Here is a 14,240-nt window from a genome sequence, read left to right as displayed (position 1 = left end):
TCAGAAACAGCAAAAGAGATGATATGGTTGAAGAATCTTCTAAAAGAATTAGGAAAAGGGCAAGATGAACCTTCATTGTTCAGTGACAGTCAAAGTGTCATTTGTCTTGCTAAAAATCCAATTCTTCACTCCAGATGCAAACACATTGAATTGAAGTACCATTTTATCAGAAACTTGATAAATGATGGAGATTTGATTTTGTTGAAGATTCCAGGTGCAGAGAATCCAGCTGATATGTTGACCAAGACTGTCATAACAACTAAGTTGAGGCTTTGCATTGCCTCGACTGGCCTTCGAGAAAATTGATGATGAAGGCACTACACTAGGTGGTAATGTAAATCAAACCCCAAGTGGGAGAATTGTTAGAATTGTGGTGCTTGATTTAGTCCCACATCGCTTAGAATAGTGAGATGTGGTTCTCTATTTTACTATATAAGAGACTCTATGTAAAGCTTTAAGATACACCAGAAATACAAATACTTCCTAGTGTAGTCGTGGACGTAGGCATACACATTGTACGCCGAACCACGTTAAATTCTCTGTGTCTATTTTTCTCTCCTTTATTCTTTCCTTTATTGCCTTGTTCCTAACATTTTGCTCTCAAATTTAATGAATACGGTTTAAAACACCAGAAAGGTAAGAACTTATCTTTTTCGTTGAGATTCATTTTTGTTCTTTTTTTCTCAATTTTGTTTTTATTATTCTTATTCTTACATTCTTATGTTGAACCAATCTTTTTTGTTGAGATTCCTTAATTGATTTAAGAAGGCAAAAAAAGTTCAATGCTTTTGTTCTTCTGTCCGATTTTGTCTTCTTCTATCATATGCAATATCTAACTCATTTTGTCTATCTTATTTACCTGTTGGATCAATTTTCTTTGTGTGAGATTCATTAACTAATGGAGGTAGGGACATCCATGAAGATTTTATGCGAAATGGTTCAATGAACTCATTGAAAAATAGAAAAAAAGGTCTAATTTGTTGATTTAATAGTTATGTGCGAAATGGTTTACATTTTATAAAACTTCATTCATTTTTCTAATTAACATAGTTCATTAATATTATTGACTCTTCAAAGTTTTATTTTTCAATATTATCAATATATATTATCCTATATAATTATTTTATAATATGAAATTATTTTATATATAGTATTGAATTTAATTATTTTCTTGGCAAGTACACGCAATTAATTCGAATCATCATGATTTAGTAGAGGACTAACTTTTGGAATAACTATTTATTTATTTATATATGCTGTAATATTTATTTTTTATATCAATTTTTTGTTTATATAATGAAATTATTTAGTTTCCAATGACATGCATTAAATTTGAACCATCATGAGAAACAATTTTGACGGTTGGAATACCTATCTTTATCGTCCTGTATTTATATTATATATACTCCTAATATGTTTATCAATTTAGTACTTATTCATTATTGATCTTCTTCTATCTGCCTAATCTTCTTCTCTCTTACCAATCCTCTTCTATTACAAATCTTCTTCTCTAACCAATCTTCTTCTAATATCTAGTAAAAGTCCTATATAATTTAAATTTCTTTTAATATGTGTACTTTTGAATTCCAACTTCTAATCTATGTACTATATTATAATGGATATTTGAAGTGGTTTTATTTTGTTCATGTCATATAATTTCTGTAGAGTACATTATTTAAATTGTTACGTTATTTACTTAAATTAATTAAAATCAAACGTATTTGTAGTAATAATGCTCATAAACTTCTTAAAATTACAGAGTGACAATGATGAGCTTCTTGAGATGCAGGTTGTAGTATTGAACATTGATTATACATACCATAAATAATTATTAAAATATATCTGAAATGTTTTATTATAAGTTATACTAATGGTTCTCATGGTGTTATTGAAATGACACAATGCCAATGATGAATTGGTATTCTTTAAATATGCTATTATGCAACATTTATCCTATCTTTTAAGTAGATGTTTATTTTACAATATACACACAATGATGGTCAATATAGCAACATATCAAGTTTTATATATGTATACAATGTTATTTCACTTTCAATACACCTAAAAAGTGAACCTCAATATCCATAAAAATATAGGTTTTATATTTTTTTGGCAGATTTAAGAAAAAGATTCTACAGAGAAAACCATTAATTGAGTTGGATTTGAGTAAGTAATTATTTTTCTTAAACAAAATTTGCTATCTAAATAAGTTGTTTTATTTATTGTCACAAGTTAGGAAAAATAATTTGCAGATGTCGATAATAAAGCCAAAAACTTTGACAATATAAATGGAATATGTGAAACAAGTTATGGTAAGTGTTTGTTTGTTCTTCACAAATACATATCTAATTTGATTTATAAAATGACCAATTCAATTCAATACAAATGCAGTTATTGAAAATCACATACAAAATTATAAAAGTGTTATCACTAATAATGTTCAACTTTATGACATTAACAACCATTACGACTTCTCACAAAGTCTAATTTTTATTCCATCAAATTTATCCAAGAATTATATATTTATATAAATAATTTTAATTACTCACAAATTGTTTACCGAATAAATAACGTCTGAATGTTAGTGAAGTTTAACAAAAGTATTATTTATTGTTTAATAATTATTATATAACTGAAAAAAATGTAAAATATATATATATAAATGTGTGCTATAGAGCAATGGAGAGAGAGGGAAAGAAGAAGATGGGGAAGCAGAAGCAGAAAAGCGAGTTCGAGTTCTGCAAAGCGTGCAACATAAACCACGACCAAGGTCTCCGCCACAAGTACTTCCCTAACCACAAGAAATCCCTTTCTACCTTCCTATCCCGCTTCCGTAAAAAACTCTCCGATGTTCGTTTCTTCCTCAACGCCCCTACCCCTCTCGATCCCCAACTCGCTTCTCGCAATCGCTTCTGGTGTGTCTTCTGCGACCAAGACGTCCACGAACACTCCAGTTCCTTTGCCTGGTACATTATCTATCCACTTTATTTATTCAAATCAAATCACTATTACCAAGCTCTGAATATTTTCAATGGATGCCATCTGTTCTTGAGATAGCGCCAATGCGATTCGCCACCTCGCTAGTGTCCAACACATGAAGAATTTGAGGCATTTCTTCTGGAAATACGGCGCTGCCGCGGATCAATTGGACGCGTTTATGTTTTCCGATGATGATGTGACTAAGGTAATCCACGAATTGTGTCTGTTCTATTTTGTCTTTGCTTGCATGTTTGGGAAATTGAGAAATAATTGTTGATTTCTTGATATTTATTTCCCTTTTGCGACTTCAGTGGGAGAGGAAGTGCGAGGCGCGAAAGGATGAAGCGAGTGAGGGAAGTCGCAGAACGGTGGTTGGTCCTTCAAGTGATGATCATATCCATAATCAACTCACCAGTGGAAATAGTGATAGTTTTGAGAAAAATGTTTATTCCCATTCTGTGAATTCGTATCCTTCAAATCCTGTTTTGCCTTTACAAAGCTATACAAATGAGTATCAGATATCTAGTTCAGGACTCTCTGGAATGGCTAATGTTGCTACCTCGCCGGAAGCGTACCTTGATGCAAAACCTCTTGCTTTGCCAGATCTTTTGGGTATATGGTTACCCTGTCCACTGATTTTTTTTTTTTTTACTCTTTACAACTAGCATCTAGTGAGATTCGATTCTTTTTGGTTTTAGTTTGATATTTTCGGTGTGCTTTTATTGTGTCTCAGTTGAAAGGAGAAGCCATTCCCTCCCTCATGATGGTATACAATGGTCGAGTAATGGTTACTCCGGTCATAAACAGGTTTGTTTGGTCTTTAAGCTTTAATTGTTTCAAATAAGTCATCAGAAATCTAACTATTCGAGTTTCAGACTATCAAAAGTCATTCGGTGGTAACTTCGTTGGTTAGCGAGCAAGATGAACTTGTTTGGGTTTTTGCCTAGTTTTAAGTCTTCTAGTTTTCGTGTCTTGATGATCAGGATTATGGTTGGCCTAGCACACTGCGTATTTGTCCTTCTTTTAATTTCTAATTTATCTTTTGACACTTTTCATATTCTTCGATAGTGTTGTACTTGTCTAACCTTATTCGTAAGTCGGTATTGATGAAAAATATTGCATTTTGTATCAATGTACCAGGGGCGTGACAATGGTAGAATGGTCAGTGGTGAAAGCATTCATGAGGGTATCTATTTGTAATTATGAACATATTGTTTTGCTTCCATCATTATAGTACTGTAAAGATGAAAAGTATGTGCCTACTGAATATGTACAGTTAGCTGCGCTGCTGATTTCGTGTATGTACAAAATATTTAAGACTAACATGAATGAGAAAGAGTTTTAAGATTTTACTACTCATACAGAGGTTGATTGAGGTGGTCAAGTAGAATGATGATGCATTTTCTACTATGATCCTTTTACGTTTTCAGGTGTACAATTGATCACTCAGATTTCTTCTGTGCCTACTGAAAGTGCTGATAAAAAGGTTTATTCTGAAGCACCTCCACCATGGATTCACACAACTGAGGCAGTTCAGATGCATTCTAATTCAAACAAATTGGGGAAGTCCAAAATGTTGAATCCAAATCGGGTGGGAGCAGCTTGGGTTGAAAAGAGAAAGATTGAAATGGAGAAGGAAAAAAGGGGAGAGACAAAAAGGAATGGGTGTGATGCCAACTGGCTTCCTAATTTTGGTAGAGTATGGCAATCTGGTAGCAGAAGAGAATCCAGAAAAGAGTTTGAGAGGGAGAAACAGTTACAGAAGTTAAATGTTGAAACAGAGTCTGAAATGGCAATCAAGATACAGCCTTACGTAAGCAAAAGAATGGTGAGTTATACTCTATGGTGTCAATTCTATTTTCTAAAGATCACTGGTTTAATTTCGTTTGCTTCGGATGGGGTCATTAATGGATAACACAATTGTTGTAAATGATTTTTCTGGTAAAATGCCTTGACCAGCCTACATGGTGACCAGAATCAAATCATAATATCTGTCTTAAGTCTTCGAGAAATATCCATTAGAAGTTGGTGGGTTAAGTTAGGTAACAGTTAGTCTGGTATGGCGTACGGCTGTTTAACTCCAAATAATTATTGTTCCTTATGCACTTTTAACTTAGATTAGTTTGTGTTTGTCTGGTTGATGAATGTTTGTTCAATGTTAAATGTTTAGGAGTTGATCTCTTTCCGAGTTTATGGCCCATCTAAGGTGGCTTCATGGCAAATAGTACATGGTGTCATGACCCTCCTGCCATGGATGAAATGCAAAGCAAATTGGCAAGTGAATGATATTTTTATTTAATCAGTTGTAAATCCAGGATATTCAAACATTTTAACGCTGAAATAAAAAATAAAGAGTCCACAGAAATCATTATTCTCATCTCTTGGGTAGGTTCAAGGCAACACTGGATAATGTGCTTGCCCTGCTTTGGGCGAAATTAAAAACAATCTGGCAAATCGATGTGTGAATTTATAGCACTAAGTTGAGTTGTTAATTTTGGATTTTCCTTCTTCCATGTACTATGATATTGATATTTCAGTTATCATATGTAAATATTGGATATGCTCCTTTTGTGTGTTCTTTGCAGCGGATGGATAGTGGGGGTGATAATGGAAGCAGATGAAATTTCTTGTCGCAAAGATGCTCGGGGAGTGTAATCCGTATGGTAAATATGCATAACAACATCTATTGCATTGGAGGGGAGAAGACTGGAAAAAATTTACACGGTGAAATGTGGCACGTTTATGTGAATCCTTGGAAAAAAGTACCTCAGTCATTGTACAGTATTGAAGCATAACAATAGATTACTGAAATATGTACATGCATTAAGCTGAAAACGAAGGGTTAGTCTGCATGAATGATTGTGATGATTGGGAAAACCCATTTTACGACATTTCGATTTAAATGCCTTGTGATAACAATTCTTGTTATAGTTGGTCTGCCCATTTTTGTGCAGTTATTGGGTGCCTAGGATCGCCTACCAGCTTGCTTTTGAAGGTAGGGATGGTTACTATTGAATATTAATATTCAGATCGGCACTGCCTTTAAGCATGCTCTTTTACATTGAATGGAACAAACTTATCCAAAGATTATAGTTGCCAGCTATACAAGAATACCACTGTAATGTCCTGGATCTTAACTTCTAAATTTAATCTTACATTTCAATTATTTTTGTGCTTCTAACTCCTGTCCAATATTTACACCAAGACAAAGTATGATAAACTTTTCATTAAATAGTAGAATCGCGACTAAAATCTTTACTTATTTGTTTACTCAGAGTGTATGGTACTGCTACGAGTCAGTAGTATATAGACCTAAATAATTCAGGAGAGGAGTTCCGAAATATTTGAGCGTGAATTTTTTTTTTAAGCTTGTAGTTACAACTTTCAGGGCTGAACAGTGTAATATTTGATGGTTATCTTCTAATTTTGAACTGCGTGGTCCTTATCGTGTTCTTATCAAGATGATACTATATATTTTTTTAGCCTGTATTCAATTTGAATGAGGTAAATTGAAAAAACCAAATAATCATACATACATATTAAGATTCGTAAAAAAGTTTGCTAAGGTTCATAACCGTTTCCACATACATTTTACTGGCGCATCACTAATATTCATTGTTTGTAGTTCAGATAAAAGGACATGATTTAGTTTGTTAGCACACTATCAGACCTTATGTGGTATTTCTGAGGATGCTGTATCTGACCATAATAAATTACCTATGCCTGGTGCACCATGACTGCATGTGCACCTGCTTTGTTTGTTGATTCTATTTTTATTTAAAGTGGGTATTATTCACGTTTGAAAACTTGATTGCGTTACTGTATGAAGAATTTCTAGAAGACAATTCGTTTTTATGAAGAAATTGTCATTTTTATAATAAAATATAATGACTAGAATAAGAATTTTAAGAGAAATGCAAATTTTAAGAATGTAAGAATTTATAAGAATCATTTGATTATTTAAATTTACATAATCTTAAATTTTGTCTTAAAAAAATAAGAATATGAAATTTGTTATGTTCTCTTTTTTTCCCAAATTCATATATTTTTTTATTTTTTTTTCAACTAGTTCGAGAAGTATGTGCGTATGGATTGATTTTTTTTTTTGTGTTTTTCTATATTAATTTATTTGATTCAAAATGTTTAAGTTTTATTTATTATATTATTAATAAAGTCTTTTTATAATTTATTTTATATATTATTATTTTTAATTTAATTTTATTAATAATGAATTTTAACTAATGATATACATAGTATACGAAATAATTTTAATAAAAAGTGGTTTTCTTTTAATTTTTGTATTGTATTTAGAAACTCATTATAACATGAAAACCAATTACAATCCTACAGGTTCAAGTCTTTATAAGAAGTTAGCCTAAATATGTTAATAAAAAAAGAGACTAGCATTACACAATATATAATATTTACTATATCTTGGCTTTCGCATCAACCCAACTTCAACTACCTAGTATTATTGCCACTTGCAGCCTCGTATGCTCTTGCCATGACACTGAGAGGGCTCATACCACAAGAGAAAACACAACAACCAACCAAAAAATAAGAAAGAGTAAGCTAATAATAACTTTTGAATATTTACCATTTAGAAGTCATAATCTACAATGTAATACATCAACTAACACTCAAATTAATTCACATATACTTATCAACAAACAATACATATTAAAAGATTCATAGACTCAATTCCATATTCATGCATTAAATCATATATTAAAAGTCATGCACATGCCATGAACTCACGAAATAAAATGTCACGACTAATCCAAATTTTCCAAGGTTCAATCCCTCATGACAGGGTAAATCACACACCAAAACTAGTCTTTACCATGAAAACCCTATATTTCTCTTTCTCTCTACACTCACAATTTTCTTCTGTTTTGTGTGTCAAATACTTAATCTCATCTGGTAATTGAAATTCATTTCCAAAATAAAATAAAAGGATGTTGAAAAAAACATAGAAAATAATAAATTAAATAACAAAATACTATATTAAAATAACCATTAGTATTGTACGCAACCTTAATTTTGTACATATTTATAATTTTGTAGGCATCCATAAAGAAAACGCAAACAAAAATATGATGGATCGACTTTTATTTGATTTAATTGTTCATTTTAGGTTCATTCATTTGCTTTACATTCTTTTATTTTTTACTATTATTATATTTGATGAAATCTTACTTAACAGTTTAAGGAGAAAGGTGAAAGAAGAAAAATTGGTGAAGAAAGACCACAAATGATGGTTGAAGAAGAAAATATAAAGATACCAACTGAATAAGGTCTTCCATGGACAACATAATAACTTGAGTTAAGGTCATCTTTTCATTCAATTACTTTGTTTATGTTACTTGTTACAATGTATACTTCTTAATTACAATGAATTAATGGGCTTTGCCACTTTTCGCAGCATTTGTTAAAATGTACCGTGAAAGAGAGAACAAGGCCTATTGACCTAAAGCGCCATAGTGATATGTGGGCAATTGATTTTGCTAAATTTGACCAACAAGTGCCTCTTTCATCCATTTATTTTCCTTTTACTTTATTTTTGTTACTAAGTAGTTTCTTTAGGTTTTCCAAGTTTATTTTGAGCCATATCTTTCATTTGAGAAAAAAATGAATGATTGTTCAAAATACAACCAAATGTGAATCATTTGTCTGTAGGTGGCACAAAATATGAACTTCATAGAACAACTGAAGTTGGAAAGGGAAAGACAACATAAGGTAAACAATATCTACCATATCTATTGTTTGTATGACAAAAGATTCCCTAATCTCCATACTAAAAATATTGATATCTTTGTACCTCATTCCCTTATATAGATGACATAAAGAGATAAAATAAAGAGGGTGAGGAAGGAACTCGTTCCAAAGGCTCAACCGATGCCTTATTTAGGGATCTATCTAGGTTAAAATGCTAATAAGAAAACGAGTTTAAAAAGAGATTTTGGAATCGCCACCATAGTTATTTCTGGAAAATTATGGAAAACTATAAAGATAAGATGAGTCTATAAAAAACCATATTTTGGATCCGGGAGTCCGTTATACGTAGGGAAGGTGTTAGCACCCTATCGTACTCGCCCGAGGGCGGTACTTTTAATTAAACACACAAGTTGATGTGGTTTTCAAAGTGTTAATTTTCCTAAAAAATAATAAGATAAAAATATATAAAAGAAACAAAAATATTTTTTTGGTTTTTGGGCTCGATAAGGAAAGACCTTGGTCCTACGTATTCTCATTCAAAATGAGAAATCAGGGTTACGTAGTTCTTAAGGAGAAACAATTTGGAAAACTATATGGAAAATGATTTGATTTTTGTTAGAGGTGAACCTGACAAGGGCTAGCCTTGTTCATACGTATCTCGTAGTGGAGAATCAAGGATCACATAGTTCTTAAGGATATCGTTGTTTAAAAATGTATTTTTTATATTTTGAAAATATTATATTTTTTTGTATTTTTGAATTACTTGAAAATAGATGTCACATGACAAATCGGCTGGACAAACACCAAAAGAAAAAAAAGAAAATATTTTTCATTTTATAATTTTTGCATTTTTTTTGTAGTTTTTTATAATTTTTAAATTTTATGAAAACACAAGCTTAGTGTGAGAGAATGTGAGTTATTAAAAGGAAATGAGGTGGAAGTGTGAAAAGTGTTTTTAAAGTTTAAAATAATAGTCCAAAACATAGAATGAAACCAAAAAAGAAAAAGAAAAAGAAAAATAAAAATAAAAATGAAAAAAACAATAGGTGTGCAAGATAGTAAAAAAGGTGGTGCAGGAAGTAGTTAATGAGAGGTGTGTATGCAATGAAATGTGGGTTGCAATTAAAAATAAATAAGCACAGAAAAACACACAAACAAATCCAACACAAAAAAATGGCGGTGCAGAGATTAAAACAAAGGGGTGCAGAAAGTAAAATGTATTCTAGCCTAAAATGAAATAATGGAAGGTGCAAGGTACAACTACGAGGTGTAAGGTGCAAAATGATGGTCAGATGTGACATGTGAAACCCAATTTACCTAAACCCTAACTGCTAAAAAACCAAAAGAGGCAAGCCCTCTTTTTATTTCTCTTAGAGATGGTAATATGGATCTGATCCGTCAAGCCGACCCGCTGACCTGCAAAAAAAATGCAGAGTGGACCAAGAAAATGAACCCACAGGCCCGCAGTGACCCGTGACCCGTGCAGGCTGCCCGTTGGCCCGTAAATCCTAACTTAGTAACCTAGAAATAAACCTAGCACCCACGTTCACTGATTCAGTTGTCTTCTCTCCGCTGCCTACAACTTCACTTCTCTACACTAGTTCACGTTCACCATGACCATGACGCACGCCGCTGCTCCACCGCTTGCACGCCGTTGATCCAGTGCACCGAAGCCTCCATCGCACTCCACCTGTTTCTCTTCTCATGTCTTGCGCGTCTCACATCGCACCACCACCACAACCTTCATCGCACCGGTGCGACGCCACTACATCGCCACTACCTTCCTCGACTCATCTCTTTCTTTCCCTCACATCCACCCATCCCCTCGCATCTGGGCTCAAAGAACGCCGCCGCAGCCGAACACCGTCACATCCCTCCCTTCCCGTCTCTCGGAATCATGGCTAGCCATCTCGAACCCTGAATACTGTCGACGAAGACAAATCAGTTGGGCCATTCTCTCACGTTTTGTTTCCGCTGTCCATATTACTCTGTTCAATTTTAATTTCATGTATTTGGCTGTGACAGTGATTATGCAAGTGAAATTGTGGATGGGGTTTTGTTGGATTTGGTTGGACCAAGCAGGGTTTTCCTTTGAAATGGGGGGTTCAAAATTGTGACTGACGTTATTTTGCTGAAGCAGGGATCTGTTTTATTTTTAATTTAAATTGTCTCAACATGTGCGCGCCAGCCCGCGGGCTTGTGGGCCAATAACTGTGCGGGGCGGGCCATATAATTCAACCCGTGAATTCTATGTGGGGCGGGCCTGATGCGGGCAAGTCTAAATGGGCCGGCCCGGCCCACATTGTCATCCCTACTTGACACCAAGACCCTATCACCATTCACCTCAATTTGCTTCACAACGCTAACCCTGAGAGATCGTCACCTCGCCGCAACCATCCAAAGACGTCGTTGGCGGTAGCGACATCCACCACGGACCTTGACGACGAAAGCCTAGGGACATGCGACCTTCACTCTCCCTCCTCTCAGGCACGACATGCACTGCTCTCGCGCGAACCCCAGGGCCACTGCCATTAGTGTGCATCTTCCGTTCAAAGCTTTGAATCGTCGTCGACGAAGGTTTCTACTCCTTTGTTCATCTCTCTACTATGATTGGGTGTGGCTGATTGGGGAATATGAGACTTGAATGTTTGGCACTGGAATGGGGTTCCAGTTCTCTATTTTTTTTTTATGCAGGTGAATGATAAAGATGAGAAACAAAGGTTAACTAATGGTTGAATAATACATGATGGTGATGATGATTTTTGTACCCAGAGGTGTGTATGAATGTTTCCCTTACGGGAGTGTGAGTACGATGAAGGTTCTGAATGAATGGAGAGAAGGATGGAGATGGAAGCCTAATGGTGATGGTAGTGATTCTCCTCTTTTTGTTTTCATCATTTTGTTTTGAAAATCACGAACTTGACAACTTGCAAGAAAACAAATGACTAAAACGTGACCATCTTGCTTTCTTTTATTTTTTTTTTCGTGACACCCTTTTGGACTTGTTCATGATGAGAGATAAGATATATCATATGCTTGAAATCCATGAAGGAGAACAGTGCAACTAAACATAATTGTCATAACAATACGATAGAGAAATCACACCACTATCACAATATGAAAAACATGAAATTGCCAATGTTTACAAACCTCTGAAGGTCTTCATGTAAGGGAATTTTTGTGCCCCAGTAGAGGATTTTCTTCAACATTGGGTTGTCCTCCTTCAAATGTTAGTCATCTTGAATCAATCAAGGATTGCACCTTGCGCTTTAGAGCTTCACATGCTTCTGTTGAATGTCCTGACGCTCGTCCGTGATAATCACATCTAGCATTTATGTCATAATTCTTCGGGTATGGAGGTCGTACAGGCTTGGTAGGACAAACCTCTATAAGGTTTTTACAGAGGAGATTTGGTAATATCTCTCTATAAGTCATAGGGATAGGAGTGAAATTCATCACTTTCTTGTCCCGGTTGTAATTTCCTTTCCCAATGGCCTGATTGGATTCATCACATTGCAACTTTTGAGGACAGACAATGAGATGCATATTAGCTATTTGTTCTTCTTCTCACATCCTGGAATATGCTCATTCAAATTTGCTACCACATTCAGGCTGAGTGCAATTTTTTCACTTCTTATGTTTCCCTCCATCCTATCTCCAATTATCAATATATCAACAAAGCTTGAGCATACACTACTTATCATGTGTTCATAAAATGGTGATTGTAGAGTATTTAGTGATGAAGGATTATCTTGTTTCCTTTTAAGATTATTGAATATGGTGAAGAGTTGTTTAAGGAAAACTCAAGGAAATCCCCACTGGACATTAAGATAGCAAGCTATCTAGATGTGAAGGTTCCTTTCCAAGAGTTCAATAGGAGAAGATGATGGATTGATTCAAAACAAAAAGGAAATGGAAGGCACATAAACCATAGAAAACCAAGAACAATTAAAGGAAGAAGAAAACATAAAATGGAAAGGAAAGAAATGATAAAAATGTGAGAAGCACGCCACTACAAGGCTAGGCTAGAAGCCATGACATCCTTGAAGATGAGTGGATGTGTGCCGCCACTTGCTATGCAAGATAAGGCTTAAAAGTATTCACTTCCAAGGGAGGAAACTCTCACAAATGGTTGAGACACAAGAGTGTTTTACTTCAAAATGTTTAACCCTTTTACATGTCTAGGACCACCCCTTATATAGAAGAGTTTAGGGGCCTCTAAGCAAATAAAAGATACCTAAGGATGTCTCTACAAAAACCTAACCCTAGCTTCTAGAAACTAGGTCAAATAAGGTTACAAAAATGAGAGACAAAAGAGCCAACTATGGTGTGTGCAAGGCTAATTTCGTTTTAGCACAAAAGGAGACAAAGAATGTGTCTCATATGTCTCCAAAAAGTGGCCAAAGTGTGCTAAAAATAAAGGAGACCGAAGGTACATAGGTACACTTGTTTTATGCCTTTTACTTTATGCTTTATGCCTTTGCTTTACTCTTTCATCCACATCATTTATGCTCCCCAATCACCATGCGCCACCTAGCATTGCTTTCTTACTCTTAATTAACCTACAAAGCAAATAAACATAGATTAGCATGTTGGCTTAAGTCAAGTCAACTATAGTCAACAAGTCAAACCTAGTCAAAGGTCAACAAGTCAACTAAAGTTGATTCAACTAAGTCAATTTAGGGAATAAAAAATAACAAACACAAATGAAAGGGATGAAGGATTAATGAACTTCCTTTCTAAACATGCTTAGTCTTCTTAAGCATGTGCCTCCATCCTTGGTTGGGGTCAATCCTTCATCATCCTCCCTTCCTTGGAGAGAATTTGACCACAAATTCTTTAAGCCTTTGTAGATGGAGCTTGACTTGATGTGGGGGAGGATTTGCACCTCCCTTTTATGAGCTCTTGTTCCATCCTTTCTAAAGGTATTACCCCTAGCTTTGGTTAGGCCATCCCTCTTTTCTAGACCATTCTTCCTCTCATGCTTGCGCATTGGGTCTTCCTTTTGAGCCTTGGAAGAGAAGGAAGAATGGTGATGTCCATCTTGCTTTGGAAATATTTTTTTGGAGGCAAGTAACACTTTGAAGGTAACTTGCTCTTTTTCTTTTTTATCTTTTCTCTTATCTTTCACTTTATTTTGGTCCTTATTTGCTTGATTGGGTGAGAGAGGTAGGAGTGTGAACTTGTTGCCTTGGAAGGAGAAAGCATAGGTGTTAGCATGGCCATCATAAACGACTTTTCTATCAAATTGTGATGGCCTACCTAGCAAAATATGAGTTGCTTCCATAGGCACAACATCACATAACACCTCATCTTTAAAATTTCCAATTGAAAAGTTAATGAGGACTTGTTGAGTTACTTTAATGTCTTCTTCCTTAAGCCATGATAGCTTGTAGGGCTTGGCATGAGGGATAGTTTTCAAGCCAAGCTTGTCCACAACCCTTGTGCTAGTCACATTTACACAACTTCCATTATCTATGAGGAGGGGACATAGTTTGTCATTGATATGACACCTTGAATGAAAAAGGTTTTGTCTTTGAGAA

General features: G+C 34.7%; 1 protein-coding gene across 4 annotated transcripts; it reads left to right on the top strand.

The window, feature by feature from the left end:
• Positions 1-2,679: 2,679 nt before the first annotated feature.
• Positions 2,680-6,064, top strand: LOC114164037 (TITAN-like protein). Of its 4 annotated transcripts, none has more exons than XM_028048499.1 (8): positions 2,680-2,966; positions 3,058-3,184; positions 3,291-3,591; positions 3,713-3,786; positions 4,120-4,165; positions 4,410-4,807; positions 5,150-5,253; positions 5,565-6,064. In XM_028048499.1, exons 1-8 carry the CDS (start codon positions 2,680-2,682, stop codon positions 5,632-5,634), a joined length of 1,407 nt encoding a protein of 468 aa, XP_027904300.1. In that variant the 3' UTR covers positions 5,635-6,064. The 4 variants fall into 4 exon arrangements, with proteins under 4 accessions (XP_027904300.1, XP_027904299.1, XP_027904301.1 ...); XM_028048498.1 differs by lacking the exon at positions 5,565-6,064 and adding an exon at positions 5,369-5,558; XM_028048501.1 differs by lacking the exon at positions 5,565-6,064 and adding an exon at positions 5,369-5,558 and having other exon boundaries at positions 2,688-2,966; positions 3,054-3,184.
• The last annotated feature ends 8,176 nt before the right edge of the window (positions 6,065-14,240 follow it).

Source organism: Vigna unguiculata, chromosome 9, assembly GCF_004118075.2.
Source record: "Vigna unguiculata cultivar IT97K-499-35 chromosome 9, ASM411807v1, whole genome shotgun sequence".
NCBI classification, from domain to species: domain Eukaryota; kingdom Viridiplantae; phylum Streptophyta; class Magnoliopsida; order Fabales; family Fabaceae; genus Vigna; species Vigna unguiculata.
The sequence above is the reverse complement of the archived record's forward strand: the minus strand, read 5'-3'. Positions and strand labels throughout refer to the sequence as shown.

Coding starts and splice junctions, on each gene's coding strand:
- LOC114164037 (XM_028048498.1), top strand. CDS start 2,680: ATGGAGAGAGAGGGAAAGAAGAAGATGGGGAAGCAGAAGCAGAAAAGC. Junction 4,166..4,409: donor TGGTGAAAGCATTCATGAGG/GTATCTATTTGT, acceptor TTACGTTTTCAG/GTGTACAATTGATCACTCAG. Junction 4,808..5,149: donor CTTACGTAAGCAAAAGAATG/GTGAGTTATACT, acceptor TTAAATGTTTAG/GAGTTGATCTCTTTCCGAGT.